The sequence below is a fragment of the Mobula hypostoma genome, chromosome 1 (genome assembly GCF_963921235.1).
Source record: "Mobula hypostoma chromosome 1, sMobHyp1.1, whole genome shotgun sequence".
Classification (NCBI taxonomy): Eukaryota; Metazoa; Chordata; class Chondrichthyes; order Myliobatiformes; family Myliobatidae; genus Mobula; species Mobula hypostoma.
The window spans coordinates 166779049-166798185 of NC_086097.1; the positions used below are offsets into that span (position 1 = coordinate 166779049).

Here is a 19137-nt window from a genome sequence, read left to right on the forward strand (position 1 = left end):
CATCAACGTTGTCTTCGAAACATCTTAAATATCAGCTGGGAAGATAGAAGAACCAACGTCAGCGTGCTAAATGAAGCAAAAAGAACAAGCATTGAAGCCTACGTCATCAAGAACCAACTAAGGTGGAGTGGTCATATTGTTTGGATGAAAGATGAACGTCTGCCGAAACAAATCTTCTACTCCCAGCTTAAAGAAGGCAAACACAAAAGAGGCAGACAACAGAAGAGATTCAAAGACGTCTTAAAAGCCAACATGAAAAAATGTAACATCGACATCAACAATTCGGAAATCAATGCCAAGGACAGGAAACTCTGGCAAGCCATCATCCAAGAAGGAACAGCAACTTCCGAAGCCAATAGATGCACAGAATTAGAAGAAAAGAGAAGGAAATGGAAAGAGAGGCAGCAACAACCAAAGCCCGATCTGCCATCTGGAACTACTTGTCCTGAATGTGGAAGAATTTTCAAAGCCAAGATTGGATTCATAAGCCACTTGAGAGCCCATAAATAGATCAACAGAACGAAAACCATCATCCTCGACCTCGAGGGATAGCCACGACGATGACAACACTTATGTACTTGCACACATAACAATAAACTTGACATTGACTTTGATCTAATGGGAACCCATCATTCCCAGGGTCTGGTTGCTGCACACTCCACTACTGACCTCTCAGCACCCTCACTACCCTACTGATACCCCATGAGGCCTCAATCTCAGTCCATCACACTACCCCAACCCAGGCTCCAATTGCCATCAGCACAGACACTACCATCACCTCACTCCTTTCCTCCTCAAAATACAGAATTCAGCCTCCTCCCCAACCCACTCCTGTTCCTATCACCTGGGCAACGATTTTCCATAACGCAACCACCCCGCAGCCCAGTGACAGATATCTATCATCCCTGTACGGCTTCAGGCAACGTGATTACCAACCAATGGAAGGAAACACAAACAGAAAATGCTGGAAAATCTGAGCAAACCAGACATCTGTCGAGAAAAAAAAACAGCCAATATTTTAAGCTTGTGGCCCTTCCAAAAGTTTTCCAGAATTTTCTGCTTCAGATTTCCAACATCTACAATTTGCTTTTTTTTAAACTTTCCATTAGTTGTCTACTGAGAACTTCCGCTTGCTTGATTATTTAATTGGAACTTTCTCTGGTTGTGACTCCATGATTCAAAGACAGAGCATTATTTTTACCCAGAGTTTTGTCATATTGTAATTTCAGCATAATATTTAATCCTTATTAAATGAATATTATAGTTGCAATTGTTTAATTGTTTGTTTCACTAATTTTGTATTTCATAGCTGTGGGAAGTTATCCATGAATATAACTTGAACCCAGTATTCAGCTAATAAGCAAGCAAGTGCAAATACAAATGACTGCAGATGCCGGATTCTGGAGTGAAAAACAAACTGATGACGAACCTCAGCAACTGAGCAGCATCTGTGGCTGGAAAAGCATTGTCCATGTTTTAGGTCAAGGCTCTACATTAGGCCTGTAAATTTAGTATCTGTCCTAATGCAGGATCTTGACTTGAAATGTGAACAATTCTTCCAACCCACACTCCCCCACTTGCACCCCACCCAGCACAGATGCTGCTTGACCCACTGAGGTCCTCCAGCAGTTACTTGCAAGCATTGCAGTGTAATGGTCCAAAGCAGAGAATATGGATTTTTATAGTCTCTGGTGGAAGCAGATGATACTAGATTATAAAATAGACAGAGCTTTGAAATCACAACAATAAATAAAATAGATGCTGTTAAACACCAACAAGACGTAGACTTGTTGAGAGCTGAAGGAATTCTGACTTACTTCTAAATTCAATCTCTAACACGAATGATATTCGAAACATTCTATGTACTCACAGATAAGAAACATTGGATTAGGATTTATGATGAAATCTGGAAAGTACAACCACTTAATAAAGTTCGAATTAATGTTGGCACTAGCAAATCTCCATGGATACTCTGAAACACAAAAGCAATACAATTAAATGCATCATTTGGTATTTAGGGATTGAAATGGATTAGTCTATATTTCATTTTGGAATGCTTTGCTGTCACTAAGATCAAAAACAAGAATGTAGACTGACTAAAAACATATCTTGCTATTTCAGCTGTGAATGGCTTGCGAGCTGTACATTGTTTTCCTGCCCTGGTTATGTTATTTCAACCAAGTCTATTCCATGAAAAAAATGTTTCTCTCTTAACTGATTAGATGGCTGTAATATTTGTTTCTTCCCTTGATGCCATCAACAATTGTTGGAAGAGAATTAGTTGTACGTTTATTTGTCAGAAGTATGTAACTCTATCTTCTTCAGAGATATAAAGAGACATAACAACATTAGCCTGTCAACCATGCTTAGCTGTGCTAAGAGAGGTGAGATCAATGTGTGTGTGGTAAACCTTCCCTGGCAGTTAAAACCTTTTGATGGCTTCTATTCCCCTCCTCTACAGGATTAAGCCTGCACTCCCTGGTGGCCCTCTACAACAAACTTGCTGGGTTGCTGAATAGTGAGAAAATTGGTCTCATAAAATAAGGTTGTATGTTTGAACCATGTTGGGACTTTGCTTCAGTATTTGTTTGAGTACACCATTTCTTGGTTGAAAATCCAAGTATACCAACACGTTTGTACATTTGTCTCAGTAGAAAAAATATGAACATTATGATTTATGCCCAACTTCCATGGAAACAGGGAGAGTAACTTTCATTGAATAATAACTCTTGATTATTGTCTTAAATTGCTATTTGTTAATAATTTATTTAAATTAAAGAAATATCAGACCCCTACTATCTAATGTCTTAAATTTAACAATAATTCATTAAGAAAAACTGACTGCGATTTATATTGTGCTTTCTAGACCTCAGGACATTCCAATCTGCTCTACAGCCAACAAGTGCTTTGGAAATATAGTCACCAGAATAATGGGCGAAATGAGCCATTCAGTGTTTTGCTAAACATAGAGCAAATTGATAATGGCCAAGTTAACTGTTTGAAGTCTTGGTTTGGATTTCACGGTTAACTTGCACATCTCTTTCTTTAAGCTGTACTATGAAGCCCTTTATCAAGTGGAATATTAATTTTTTCAAGTAAAGATTACAATCAGTTCAGAAGATCATGACTTGTACCTTTGCAAGCAGCGGGTGGGATGCCAATGCAGAGCAGGTATTGGAAGGTCAGAATGCATGCCAGGAAGCAGCAGTATTTTGGCCAGATCTCAGCAATGGCTTTCCTGCGACGTCGGTAGAGTAATGCAAATAGCCAAAAGGCATGAAGCATGGCATACAGATCCATCCGTTGGCCAATCACATTGACTGTCATGAGGAAACATATCTGTGGGTAAAGTGAAAGAGAAACAGGAATGTTGTCAGTTGTGAAGGCGTATCTTTAGGCTGGGAAAAAGCTGGTTAGAAGTAGCTAGATCTGGAAGGAATAATTGTCCTAGCAATAGCTGGGTTGATATAAAGAGTGAGATAGGTTACATGGAGGAGAAAGCTGGGTATCTTAGCAACAAAAAGGATATGGGGACACAAGAGATGGCAGATGCTGGAATCCAGAGCAACGCACAAGATTCTGGAGGAACAACAGATCAGGCAGTAACTATGGACAGAAATGGACAGTACATGTTTTGGGTCAAGATCCTTCATGGGGCATTGGAGTTGGAAGCTGAGTTCAAAATGGTGCTGTGAATGATCTCACCAAAAGTGCATCAGTGATGAGAGCAGGGGCAGTGATTGGAGACGAACAAAATTTATGATTGGGAGCTGAAAGACAAGATCTTCTCAATTGTTATTTGTAAAGGGCTCATCCAAAATAGATGGCAGTTAAGGGGCAAGGGAGAAGCTATACTTTATACTTTATTGTCGCCAAACAATTGATAGTAGAACGTACAATCATCACAGCGATATTTAATTCTGTGCTTCAGTTAAGAGAGGGGAAGACTTAGTCGAGATGAATGCTATCAGATAGTGGCTGCTGTCATCTGTTTTGCATAATGCCACTGAGGGTCAGCCTATGGAAATAAAGAAGTGAGCTAAAACAGTGCTGCAAAATTGGTGAGATTAGGAAATCTGACAATACTTAATGTTTAACTGACTCTTCTCCACATGTTATTTCTGCACCTTAATTTCAATTTATGGAAGCTTTCTCTCTAGAGGTGAGAGAATGGAGGGTTTTGACCTGAAACATTAACAGTTCTTTTCCTTCTGCAGATGCTGCTCAACCCAATGGGTTATTTGTTTCTCACTTGTGCTGCCTTATTTTTTATCAGCAAAACTAAATTCTTCTTTTCACATTTTACATATATTTTCTTAAATTTGGTATCCTGCAACATTTAATTCACAACTTTGGTCACATTTTAACCATGTTTACACAATGCCTATTAAATCAAACCCATTTATCTCCATCTTCATTAAAGAAAAATTTATTTAGATATTGCCTTGCATGATCTCAGTACTTTCCAAACATGCTACAGTTAATGAAGCATTTTTGATGAGAGCTCATTGTTGTAATTGAGTCTCTGCTCAGGAAGCCAGCATAAACAGCAAAATAATAATAATCAACTCTCTTTTTAAGTGTTGGTTGGGGATGGCTGTTAGATGGGATTCCTGGGTTAATTTATACTCCTCTTCTTCAAGTCAATGAAGGAATGCCTTGCATCCAATTAAGAAAGCAAACAGGACTTCAGTTCAATGCTGATCTGAAAGAGACAACTCCCAACAGTGCAGCATTCCATTGAAGTATTACCCTTGACTGCTGTGCTCAATCCACAAACTTCTGAAGCAAGGGTGTCACAGGCTTTACAAAATATACCTTGGACACTTATTGAGATACATACACCTATTGTAAATGTGTTTGTGAAGAAAATTCACTTCACACATTCCCACTTACACTATCTGTACTACCATCCGTAACTAACCTCATTCATTACTGTTACTTACTTTTCTCTTCTACTGCTCACCCAGACACAGACTCTCTCTTTTTATAAGCTGTGAGAGTCTTTGAATCATACAGCATAGAAATAGAATCTTCAGCCCAACTGTTCCATGCTGGCAAAGACTCCCATCTAAGCTCATCCCATTTAGCCTGCATTTCCGCCATATCCCTTTAAACCTTTCCTATATTTGTACTTGTCCAAATAGCTGTTAATTGTTAATGTGACTGCCCCAAAAACTTCTTCTGGCAGCTCATTCTATATACTGACCACACTCTGGATGAAAAGGTTTCCCCTCAGATTCCTATTAAATCTCTCTCCTCTCACTTTATCCCTACTCCCTCTAATTATTGATTCTCCGACCCTGGGAAAAAGATTGCACACTGTCTCTATCTGTGACCGTCATATTTTTATATCTCTCTTCAAGATCACCTTACATCGATCTGTTGCTTCTCTCTACTCCCATTCTTCCTCATGTTTCACTTTTTTCCTCTTTGCTATTGTGTTTTCTTGGAGAGTCATGATAACTAAAGCAGAGAGAAGGACGAACAAACAAGGCCAAGAAGCGTGCTGCCTGGCTTTCTTAGTCCCTCCAGCATTTTCTGTCTATTGCTTTGATTTTCTGCAGATTTTTTCTTGTCAAGAATGCATAAAAGCATCTACAGAAGCACTTAATTTGCCAGTGCATGAAAAGCTACCAACAAAGTACTTGGTGGTTGACATGAATGTCGTGTGTCAAAGGGCTTGCTTCTGTGCTCTATAACACTATGACAAGATTGGTTTTGTAAACGATATACCTCCAACCCAAACTTGTAGTAGAAGTAGTTGATGAAATACTTGGCACAGTCAACCAGCCCATTGTCCAGATGTTGTCTTGTGATGTCATGAAAGATCGTTTTTGTTACTGGAGGTGGAAGATTATTGCGAAGTCTAAAATATTCCTGATGGCGATAGACAGTCACTTCAAATGCTAAAACAGCAAGAATCAATAGGTTGTTCTGGAATAGAAAGAAAAACAAACATTCTGGTTGGCTAATCTGAAACTCTGAAGATATATTCTCGTTTTATTTGCCAACCTTTAAATTAACAGGTATTCCAACAGGCAGAAAGTTATTGTTCTTAGGATGGTAACTAATTTAGAAATGCAAACAGTTGCTGTACAACAGCTGACGTATTTCCTGCAAAAACAATGCTTGTTTCATTGAGCAAGGAATGGAGACCAGACATGAGCCAGTTGACCTTCAAAATCTATTTCAACTGTAAGGCAGAATCAACTCAAAGCTAAGAGTAAAACTTCTGATAATAGGAATATCCAGGGAAATAGTTCAGTGCAGGGAAGTGGACTTGAGTAAAAGAGCCATAATCTTATTGAATGTGGGATTACTTACATTCTTTATTTCAACACAAGTTTTAGTGAAGAGACAAGGATCTGAAATGTCAAATGAGATTCTCTACACATTTCCACAGTATTTTCAGCATTCCCTGACTTTCATTACTTGGGTACCTGCCTGTGTTTTGCTTTCAACATCCGGAGGTGCATTTTAAGCTACATTCTCTTGGAAGTAAGTTCTTTTTGGTAGCTTTTTCCCAAAAAGGTACACCAAGACAACTATGACATGGCTGCAGGCATAGACACAAAGTCAAGACAGAAAAAGTTGGGGAAACAGGGACAAGGCTCTCTCCTCTATAATTACTAAGCGTGTTAAGCATGTTAAGGAGATAGATGAAAAATTTCAACATCTCTTGCCAAAGTTAAACTTATATTCCTGAATGTTGTCCTATGTAAATGCATGGAAAACCAAAATAAACAAGAAATTTAATAATACTGTAAAAGAGATTCCATATAATAGTACACACAACCGAACACTCTCCTTTGGTGGACAGCTGTGAACATTTGAATTACATATTTTAATTCCAAGTTAATAACGGTTTTTAAGATTCCATCTTAAGTCCAATAAGAAGTTTTATTTCCAATGTGCTTGCAGATGGATGCTCAGACTAAAAGGTGACATTGAGTTAAATAAAAACATAGCAGGACAAAGTTGACTGGTGAGCAGGTGGTGCAATTATAAGGGAGGAGCAGCAGAGAATCTGTTATAATATAACATAAATCTTATAGATTTATATTTATTGTGCTTTTTTTATTACTGTGTTCTTTATCTTATCGTGTTTTTGTGTGCTGCACTGTATCTGGAGTAACAATTATTTAGTTCTCATTCACACTTTTGTACTGGAAATTACACTAAACAAGCCTGACTCTTGAAGATGGGACAATCCCAGCACAGTGATGGGTAATGTTATGGTGGTGACCTTTGAGGGAGAATGGATGCTGAATCCAGTGCCCGTAGAAGGTTAAGAAAACGTTTGAGTGTATTTAAAACTGCGCCAGAAAAGAATAGCATTGCATGGATTAAAGTGCTAATTAACTGGAAGAAATTATGGTTCACCTCTTCCCCAATTAACATCACGGAAAAGTCTTGTTAATGGTGCCATACTTGAACACTGCAGTGAGGTTTCCTTACATTTACTTTATATCAGCTGTGCAAACAGATAACACGGCCTAAGAGGCAGTTTTAATATAAAATGTGCAAATGGCTATTAAGTATGCAAGGAATACTGTGGATGACTGTTTGTCAGATTGGAGGCTGGTATCTAGTTGTGTGCCTTAGGGTCCAATGTTGTTTGTCATATATATTAATGATCTGGATGATGGGGTGGTAAATTGGATTAGTAAGTATGCAGATGATACCAAGATAGGTGGGGTTGTGGATAATGAAGTAGGTTTTCAAAGTTTGCAGAGAGATTTAGGCCAGTTAGAAAAGTGGGCTGAAAGATGGCAGATAGAGTTTAATGCTGATAAATGTGAGGTGCTACATTTTGGTAGGACTAAAAATAGGACATACATGGTAAGTGGTAGGGCATTGAAGAATACAGTAGAACAGAGGGATCTAGGAATAATGGTGCATAGTTCCCTGAAGGTGGAATTTCATGTGGATAGGGTGGTGAAGAAAGCTTTTGGTATGCTGGCCTTTATAAATCAGAGCATTGAATTTAGGAGTTGGGATGTAAGGTTGAAATTATACATAGCATTAGTAAGGCCAAATTTGGAGTATTATGTACAGTTTTGGTCACCAAATTACAGGAAAGATGTCAACAAAATTGAGAGTACAGAGAAGATTTACTAGAATGTTACCTGGGTTTCATCCCCTAAGTTACAGAGAAAGGTTGAACAAGTTGGGTCTTTATTCTTTGCAGCATAGAAGATTGAGGGGGGACTTGATAGAGGTATTTAAAATTATGAGGGGTATAGATAGAGTTGACGTGGATAGGCTTTTTCCATTGAGAGTGGGGGAGATTCAAACAAGAGGACATGAGTTGAGAGTTAAAGGGCAAAAGTTTAGGGGTAAAATGAGGGGGAACTTCTTTACTCAGAGAGTGGTAGCTGTGTGGAACGAGATTCCAGCAGAAGTGGTTGAGACAGGTTCAATATTGTCATTTCAAGTTAAATTGGCCAGCTATATGGACAGGAAAGGAATGGAGGGTTATGAGCTGAGTGCAGGTCAGTGGGACTAGGTGAGAGTAAGAGTTCGGCACGGACTAGAAGGACCGAGATGGCCTGTTTCCGTGCTGTAATTGTTATATGGTTATATGAATGTATACACCAAACTGAATTTGTTGGTCAATAAAATAACCTGCGTGTTTTGAAGATGTGAAATACACATCCTTCCGCTTCTTTTCCAATTAGTGATGAGGGACGTTGATGGTGTGGATAGCCAGAGGCTTTTTCCCAGGGCTCAAATGGCTAACACCAGGGAGCATAGTTTTAAGTTACTTGGAAGTAGGTACAAGGGGGATGTCAGAGGTAAGTTTTTCACACAGAGAATGGTGGGTGAGTGGAATGCACTGCCAGCAAAGGTGGTAGAGGCAGATACAATAGGGTCTTTTAAGAGCCTCTTAGATAGGTACATGGAGCTTAGAAAAATAGAGGGCCATGCGGTAGGGAAATTCTAGGCAACTTCCAGAGTAGGTTCCACGGTCAGCACAACATCGTGGGCCGAAAGGCCTGTAATGTTCTGTAGATTTTCTATGTTCTATGTATTGTACCTCATCATCTCATCATTCCAGAATACTTTCTAATCACTCTGGCAACTGTTTCTTGTGATTTTTAAAATTTGTATTTTCATAAGGACAAGTTGCTTCCTTGAACGATGCTTTGTTATTTCATCAACATGCAGCTTCTGCAGCAGGATTTGGTGTAACCTAATCAATCAGGAAGCACGAGTAGTCTGAAGCAAGATCTGTCCTCTGGAGTCTTTCGTCTCTGCTTTTATCAAACCTTATGACCAAATTCCATTTGTCTGACTTTACAGATTGATGATCATCTGAGATCCCATTCAAAAGAAAGATTCCACTCCAGAACTCTAAATTTCAAAGTATCAGAGTATTTCAGAACTACAAAAGGGAATCAATCATACCAGTGCCCACGAAGAGCAGGGTGAACTGCCTCAACAATTATTGCCCAATGGTGCTCATAAGTAAGGACCTACACCTGCTGCAATTTCCATCTCTCCACAACAGGTCTACAATGGGTGCAATCTCACTAGCTCGTCACTTGGCCTTGAATCACCTATAATACCTATGTCAGGTTGCTGCTCATTGATAACAGCACAGTGTTCAACAAAATCATATGCTCAGTTTCAATGAACAAGCTCCAAAACCTGGGCCTCTGTATCTCCCTCTGTAACTGGATCCTTGACTTCCTTACTGAGAGGCAACAGTCTGTGCAGATCAGAAATAATATCTCCTCCTTGTTGACAATCAATACTGACGCACCTCAAGGATGTGTGCTTAGTCCACTGCTCTATTCTCTCTACATCCACGACTCTGTAGCTAAGCACAGCTCAAATGCCATCCATAGATTTATTGATGACGCAACTATTGTTGGCAGAATTTGAAATGGTGACAAAGTGGTGTACAGGAGTGAGATAAATCAGCTGGTTGACTGGTGTCACAACATCAATCTTGCACTCAGCATCAGTATGGACAAGGAATTGACTGTGGAATTCAGGAAGGGGAAGTTGAGAGAACACATACCAGGACTCATTGAGGGACCAGCAGTGGAAAGAGTGAGCGGTTTCAAGGTCCTGGGTGTCAACATCTCTGAAGATCTATCCTGGCCCAACATATTGATGCATAACAGTGGCTATATTTCATTAAGAGTTTGAGGAGACATGGTATGTCAGCAAAGGCACTTGCAAATTTCTAGTGATGCACCGAGGAGAGCTTTCTAACTGGCTGCATCACCGCATGGTATGGAGGGGTCACTGCACGGAAAAAGACGCAGGAAGTTGTAAACTCAACCAGCTCCATCATGGGCACTAATGTCCCAAACCTTCAAAACGTGATATCTCAAAAAGCGGCAGCCATCATTCAGGGCCCCCATCACCCAGGATGTGCCCTCTTCTCAATGCTACCATCAAGGTGGTGGTTTTGGAGCCTGAAAACACATACTCAATGTTTCAGGAACAGCTTCTTCCCCTCCACCATCAGATTTCTGAATGGACAATGAAGCCATAAACGTTACCTCACTACTTTTTCCTCTCTTTTTGCACTACTTAATTTCTTTTTTATATATACTTCTTATTGTAATTTATAGCTTTTATTATGTATTGCAATGTACTGCTGCCGCAAAAAAATTAATTTTATGACGCATGCCGGTGATATTAAAGCTGATTCTGATTCTTTAATATAAAGTGGATGGAAAGTAATTGACACTACTGAACTTTAGAACAATCTGATAACCTTTGTGTAGCCCTCTGTTACCAGTGACTGACATGCTTTCCATATTTTCCTTCAAAATCCACTTCATTAATCAAAAATCTGTAGTTGCCATGGTGAGATTTGAATTCAGGTCCAACTGTGTTGTTAGTTCAGATCTCATGATTGTTTATCTGGAATTTTAACTGGTTGGACCAGCTCTCCTTCCCTCAGTAGATGTTAATTGATGTATACACTCTAGAGATGACTGCTTGTTTCAATGAAGGCAATGCTTTGCATAAAACAACACTGAAAGGTGTGGAAATTACGGTATTCTCATCTGACATTCACTCCTTGCTCACTTGCATGATGATGTGCTTTCTGGAAAAAGTGCTGGAATCAATAGCAATTATCAATAGGAAATCTGTAAGAGGAACTCAGCAGATCAGGCAGCAACCAAAGAAATGAACAAATAGTCAACGTTTTGGGCTGAGATCCTTCTTCAAGACTGGAAAGGAAGGTGGGGGGGGGTGGGAGACACAAGAGTTAAAAAGGTGGGTGCCCAGGAAGGACAGCTAGAAGGTGATAGGTAAAGCCAGGTGGGTGGGAAAGGAAAGGGCTGGAGATGAAGGAATCTGATAGGAGGAGAGAAAGGACCATAGGAGAAAGGGAAGGAGGAGGGGACCCGGGGGGAGGTGATAGGCATGTCAGAAGAAGTAACAGGCCATAGTAGAGTGAATTTTTTTTTACCAGAAGGAGAAATCAATTTTCTTGACATCAGGTTGGAGGCTACCCAGATGGAATATAAAGTGTTGCTCCTACACCTTGAGGGTGGTCTTATTGAGGCACAAGAGGAGACCATGGACTAAGATGTCAAAAAGGGAATGGGAATTGGAATTAAAACACTGGGATGTGGGACGTTCTGCTTTTGGTGAATGGAGCGGAAGTGCTTGACGAAGCCGTCCCCCAATTTGTGACCGGTCTCTCCAATGTAGAGGAGGTCACATCGGGAACATGGATACAATAGAAGACCTCAGCAAATTCACAGCTGAAGTGTTGCCTCACCTGGAAGGACTGTCTTGGGGCCTGAATGGAAATGGTGAATGGGCAGGTGTAGCACTTTGGATGCTTGCAGGGATAAGTGTCAGGAAGGAGTTTAGATAGGAGGGATGAATGGACAAGGGAATTATGATCCCCATGGATAGCAGAGAGTAGGAGGGGAGATAAAGAAGTGTTTAGTGGCAGGATCGCTTTGGAGGTGGTTGAACTTGCAGAGAATGAATGGTTGAATTTGTGGAGATGACTGAAGGATGCAGAGGCTTCTGGGGTGGTGGGTAATGACAAGAATAACTCTAATACTGTAAGGTAGTAGGAAGATGGGATGAGCGAGAATGACTGGGTAGTCGAGGAGATGCGGGATAGATGGTGGATGAAGGGAAATATCTTTCTTTGAAGAAGGAGAACATCTCTGATGTTCTGGAAAGGAAAGCCTTATCCTGGGAAGGAAGTGAGAAAAAGGAATAGCATTTTTATAGGAGATAAGGTGGGAAAAGGTATCGTCAAGAAAGCCTTGGAAATTGATAAGCTTATAAAAGATGTTGGCTGACAGTTTGTCTCCAGGGATGGAGACAGAGAGATCAAGAAAGGGGAGGGAGGTGTCAGAAATGGATCATGTGAATTTAAGGACAACAAGGAAGTTATAGGCAAAGCTGATGAAGTTGAAGAGCTCAGCATGGGTGCATGAAGCAGCACCAATGCAGTCATCAATGTAGCAGAGAAAGAGTTGGGGAGCATTACTGGGCAGATATGGAACATAGACTGGTCTACATAGCTATCAAAAAGGCAGGCATAGCTAGGGTGGCTACCCCACGAAGCTGGAGAAAGTGAGGGGAGCCAAAGGAGAAATTGTTGAGGGTGAGGGCCAGTTCAGTCAGACAGACATGTGTGGTGATGGAGGGGATCTGGTTGGATCTTTTACCGAGAAAGAAGTGGAGATATTTAAGGCCTTCTTGATGGGGGTTAGACATGTATAGGGGCTGGATATCCATGGTGAAAATAAGGGAGTCAGGGCCACAGAATTGAAAGTTAGTGAGAAGTGTCACAGATGAAGGTGGGAAGGGACTGAACCAATGGGGATAGAATGGAGTCAAGGTATGAGAACACAAGTTCAGTAGGATAGGAGCAGGCAGAAACAACGGACCTACCTGAACATATCTGGAATACTCGAATATAATCTGTAATATATTCATACCTTAAGGTACACTAGAAGAGGAGAAGACTTCTTGAGCCCAATCCAATTTGCGGGATCCACCGGGCTAGAGTAGAGAATCGAGCTGTTCAATCTCTCAGCACTCTCTACATTGGTCTCATTGAGTTGAGGCTGGGAAATTAAACATTGAAATATATTTATATAAAGATTTAAATAACTCATAGTGCTAAATGCATTTTACATTCATTAAGCTAATGCCTGAAAGCACAAACCACCAGAGTCGAGAACAGCTTCTATCCCAGGTTCTGACTCTTGATGGACCTCTCATACACTAAAAGATGACTCTTAATATTCCAATGCACTATGTCGTAGCCCTTGCACTCTATTTGTCGCTCCTGTGCTGCGCTGTCACTGTAATTTCAACACTATATCGTTTTCTTTTTCACCACCAGAATGTATTTATGTATGGTATGATCTGTCTGGGTGACACATGAAGTAAAGCTCTTCAGTGCATGTAACAATGATACACCAATGTCAAAAATTTTCCCTTCAAGTGCAGTGAAGCCATCGGTTCATATTTATTTCAAGACTATTAATTGTCATCAGATGAAAAAAAAATAAGAGAAAAACATTAGACAAAATATTGAAAAAATGTAGAAAATATTGAATTATATATTTCAAAAATTTAAAGCTCATGGTATTAGAAAAATATAATGACTAATCTATCATACTCTGTGCTGATATTATACTATATTACAAATAGCAGTTAAAATATCTTAACAAGAATGAAATGAACTTACAATGTTCCATGTAACAGAGCAAAAGCTATTTGGGGAAAACAAACTAAGGGAGATTGAATAAAATTCCTTGAAAAATCCACACGTTATCAAATTAAATCTAGACAGGTCAGGATAAAACACATGCAATTAAATTTGTAATGATCAGACTGAGTGCATTTTTCTTTATTTGCTTATGATTTTCTAGCTTTGCTGATCAGGAATCCATTCTCAATTCCTAAATTCTGAACCAACAAACCATTATGCCTCTAATCTGGATTTCCTCATGATACTGAAGGAGATAAGGGAAAAGATTGCTGGGGCCTTGACTGAGATTTTTGTATCCTCTTTTGCCACAGACAAGATTCCAGAACACTAGAATAGTCAATATTCTTACTTTGTTTAAGAATGACAACAGGGAGAAAGGAAGAAATTAGAGGATGATAGAGAAATTACTGGAGAAGATTCTTACGTACAATTAGTAAACCATGGACTTATTAGGAAAAGTCAGCATGGCTTTGTACAAGGGAGGGTTTGTTGCCTACATACATCGACATTAGTAACACATTTGACAAGGTCCCTTGAGATATGCTGGCCCAGAAGAATGCCACTTAGGATCTATGGTGAGCTGATAAGTTAAATACAAAATTGGCTTGGACATAGAACTTATAAGGTAGTGGTGGAGGGGTGTTCCTCTGACTTGAGGTCTGTAACTAGTGGTGTTCCGCAATGATATGAAAACACAGGTGGTCTCATCAATAGATTTACAGATGACACATAAATTGGTAGAGTTGTTGATGGTGAGGACAATTGTCAAAGGATACTGAGGATATATATAGCAGATGGAGTCTAACCTGGACAAGTGTGGAGTGTTTTATTTTGGGAGATCAATACAAAAGCATAGAGACTGTGGCAGGACCCTTAGGAGCACTGATGTACAAAAGGATCCTAGTGTGCAGGTCCAGAACTCACTGAAAGCGGCCACACTACAGGATGGAGTGGTAAAGAAGGCATATGCATACTTGCCTTTATCAATTGGTGCATTGGGTGTAAACCACATCACAGGAAGAGTGTGAAAGATTTGGAGATGGTGAGGAAGAGGTTCAGCAGGAGCTGACTGGATTGGAGAATACAGGCTATAAGGAGATATTGGACAAACTTGGAGCGACAGAGGCTGATAGAAGCATATAAAAATCATGAGAGACATAGACAGTGTAGATAGTCAGAGTCTTTTTTCCTGGAGTGGAAATGTCAAATACTAGAAGACATAGATTTAAAGTGAGAGGCAGCAAGTTTAAAGGAGATGTACAAGGCAAGCTTTTTTCCCCCACAGCTTGGTGGTTGATTAAATAGCCTCCCAAGGTAGGTGGTAGAAAAAGATACAATATCAATGTTTAAGAGGAATTCACTGAGAAGCCTGAGAAGGAATAGAAGAAAATAGACTATGTGCAGATGGATGGGATTAACTAGATTCATATGATCAGTGAAGACATGGAGGGCCAAAGTCCTTTTCCTGTTCTCTATTGTTCTATGTTCCTGACGTGCCACACATTAATATTACACCAGAGATGCCTCTTCTCACTGGGTATATCAATTATGCCAGGCACTTGAGCAACGACTGATGTGCAAATATCCAGTGTGGTGTTGAAATGGATGAGGATACTTGGCATCTGAATATTTTGTTATTATGATTTGTAGTGTATCTTAAAAATAATCATTTAAACGTCCCAACTAAGTTAAAATAACCCTGGGATCATTGGATTTCTTGCAATGTGAGATGAGGAAGATTTGAAATTACCATTTTTTTGCTGCATTAGGAAAAAATAATACAGAAATGTTTTTTTTATAGTTTTTGATAAGAGAGTATAATCAATTTATGATTGAATTAACTGAACCCAGGAGAGAGGTGATGGGGGATTTATAAAGTTTATTCAGGCATGCATTGCTTCATTATCAGTACGAAGTCGATTGCAATTTCTAAGGAAAGAGTTGTTAAGCATCTAATACAAAGGAAGATCCCATTATATCAGGACATGGAAGGATTAGGAGTTCAGGTTTGGGTATTTCTTCATTAAGTGTCGGCGTGCAGCATAATACAAATGATTTCCTTCTGTGTGGTCAACATCATTATTCTAATCGCATCAAGGAAACTATTTTCCTGGGAGTCAGATTGGAGATACACTCAGCCACTTTATTAGATACACCTGTACACCAGCTTGTTAATGCAAATATTGAATCAGCCATTCGTGTGGCAATATTTCAATACATAAAAGCATGCCAGCTTATCAAGACCTTCAGTTGTTATTCAGACCAAATATCATAATGGGGAAGAAATACGAACTACGTGACTTTGACCATGATCTCCTGCTGATACTGGGATCTCCTGAAATTTACAGAAAATGGATCAAAGAAAAAACATCCAGTGAGCAGCAGTTCTATGGGTGAAAACGCCTTGTCAGTGTGAGGGGCCGGAGAGGATTGGCCAGACTGGTTCCAGCTGACAGTAAGGTGTCAGTAACTCCAACAACCATGCATTACAACAGTGGTGTGCAGGAGAGCATTTCTGAACTCACAACACGTTGAATCTTGAAGAGGATGGGCTACAGCAACAGTAGAGCACAAACACACACTCAGTGGTCACTTTATTAGGTACAGGAGGTGCCTGAGAAGTGGCAAGTGCCCAATGAGTGCGTAAGCCATGATCCAGTAATCATGGCGTCAGGAAGTCTGCTGGATCAGATGGGCATTTCCTGTCACCTGTGTTCTACTGAAGCAAAGCCTGTGAAAACCAGCCGGAGTTGATCATTATTGTGAGAGTATTCCCTCTTGCAACCCTAGTACCTTGCCCTTATTGTTTGCAAATGTGGCCACTGTTTCCTTTCTTAAAAGATAACTTTAAAGACAGTTTATTTCAGGAAGGAAAGGTCAGTAGTAGTGCATTCAGCCACTGCAGGTATAATATATTATTTACTTTAAATTAAAATGATGTATGGAATGAACTTTAAATAACATACTTACAATTGTACAGTTTGAAGAGTAGGTTAAAGGTTGAACAGATGATAATTGATATAACATTTTACAAACAATGATTATGCAGGTCATGACTGTGCAGATACTTGATGCCAGAGGACGTAATTTTACATAAGGCAAAGCGAAGGCCCACGAGATTAAGAAGACATAATTCAGCAGGGAAACCTGTAGGAGTAACACTCTGATCAGTCTTCCACACTTTAACATGCAGATCATACACGAGGATACATAAAGAAACAATATGATATCTTTCTTAAAGGAGATGACACAGTTTGATTAACCCGAGACTCACTCACGTGTAGCGAATCTAAATTGGAGTGAATTCAGTTGAGAGTATTTTGTTGTTGTTAAGACTGCAGGCACTCACTGTTATGTGTTTGTGACTGGTACACCAACTTAGGGAAAGGTTGAATAGGTTAGAACTTCATTCTTTGGAGCACAGGAGAATGAGGAGAGATTTCATAGAGGCTTTCAAAATTATGAGATGTATAGATAGGGTGAATGTATGCATGCTATTTCCCCTCAGACTGGGTGAACTAGAACTAGAGATCATATATTTAGGATGAAAGGTGAAATATTTAGGAGGAATCTGAAGGGAAACTTTTCACTCAGATTGGTACGAGTGTGGAATGAACCACCAGTGAAAGTGGTAGATATGGTTTCAATTGCAACATTTAAGAGAAGTTTTGATAGATACATGGATGGGATGGGTTTGGCAGGCTTTGGTCTGGGGGTCGCTAGATAAAAATAGGTTAGAAGATAAGGCTGGCATGATCTGGATGGGCTGAATGGTGATTTTTGGTGTGTGGTTGTGGTGTAACCATGAGTATCAACAAGTACAACAATTATATGACACCTTTAGCATAGCAACATTTTATCAAGGCAGTTCTCGAGACTCCATCAAGTCTAGACTTTCAGGCCTCAAAAGGAGATATCAGAACAGATAGCCAGAAAGTTCCGTTTTGAGAAAGCAAATTTGCGTTTGAATTGCCTGCAGTTTCTGAGAAAAGGCATCACACTGTGTGAGCCGTGAAAGGTATGGATTGGAACTGCTCTTTTGGCATGGTAGAGAAAAGCAAAAGACATGGCAGATATTTCAGACTAATAAACAGTAGCATGATTCATACTATAATGATGATATCCAACTCCCCATGCAATGGACATTAAATATTCCAGCTGCACAATCACAGACATCTAAATTTTACAATTCGTGAGATTTTAATGCTAAATATATTTGGGATTAATAAAAATGGTCATTTTGTTCTTACACTCACCTCTTTCAATGTAATCCAAATGATGTAAAATGACACAATTTTGATTATGTGAAGTTCCAAAATCCACCAAGCCATTATTTGTAGTTTATGGAACGTCTCCATAAATTTTAGGAACAGCACAGTCAGACGGTCAATTACCAGGTGCCATTTATTTGTCTTTTCTTCTAAAATGGGGAGAAAGGAAATTATTTCATTATCTAAGTCAGCTATTTCTGAAACAACTCAGGCAGAGACACAGGCAGCAGCAAATCTTGGAATCTGGAACAATAAACAAAGTGATGAGGAACTGAACAGGTCAGGCAGCATCTATGGAGTGAAGTGGACAGTTGGCATTTACACCGCAAACCCTTCCTCCGGACTTACTTTAAACTGTGATGGTCAGATGGAGAGATTAGGGGTGTGGAAAGAGATTGGATACTGGATCAGGTGGATCAGGAGAAGAGAAAAAGGGACGGCGGAGAGCAGTTACTGGAAGTTATATGTAAAATTTAATGTTCATGCTGCCAGGTTGGAGACCGCCCACGTGAAATATGAGGTGCCGTTCCTCTCAGCGGCCTGTTCTGTCAATTTACTACAACAGAAATCACAAAGTTCAGGAATACGAGTCCTTTAAAAATAGAATTCTCGTGCAAATCTGTGGAGGCTCTCTCGATACTTACCCAGGGAATGGTCCATAGTTACCTCAGGTGATGTACAAGGTAAAGAATAAACACCTTAATTTCCCCTGTACAGTATTAGACAAACAAACAGTGCCCATTGATAAAAACAGGACACTCAGCAGATCAGGCAGTATATGTGGAAAAAGAAATCCCGTGTTGATAGGAGAATCAGAGAGGGCTTAATAGTCATTCAAGAGAGAATATGGAAATAAATGAGGGAATAAGATTGTTTTGGGGACAAGGAACGATGATAGACTTCCTTTAATGTTGTAGAGAAATACAAGTATGAAATGCTTTCGCATTGACAGCCAAAGATGAGTTCTCTACTCTTCCCTCTGCTACCCATCTCCACTCACTTGGAGACTCCAACCCTTATCACTTGCCAGTTTTTGCTTCACCCACCCCTTCTCCTCTTGAAACCAGTGATCTCCTCTCCCCTCTTACAGTCCCAACTCAAAATGTTGATTTTGTCCATTTTCCCTGCGCAGATGCT

General features: G+C 39.8%; 1 protein-coding gene across 3 annotated transcripts in view; it reads right to left on the reverse strand.

Annotated features, from left to right (window-relative positions):
• The window catches only part of LOC134352116 (piezo-type mechanosensitive ion channel component 2-like), a 627709-nt gene that overhangs the window by 131357 nt on the left and 477215 nt on the right, over nt 1-19137 (reverse strand). For all 3 annotated transcript variants that reach the window (XM_063059335.1, XM_063059328.1, XM_063059345.1), the window contains 6 exons: nt 17986-18149; nt 16700-16876; nt 12948-13076; nt 5737-5937; nt 3135-3339; nt 1871-1972 (listed from right to left, as the gene is read on the reverse strand). In XM_063059335.1, the coding sequence (XP_062915405.1) occupies nt 1871-1972; nt 3135-3339; nt 5737-5937; nt 12948-13076; nt 16700-16876; nt 17986-18149 (978 nt within the window). The remainder of the gene's footprint in view (nt 1-1870; nt 1973-3134; nt 3340-5736; nt 5938-12947; nt 13077-16699; nt 16877-17985; nt 18150-19137) is intronic.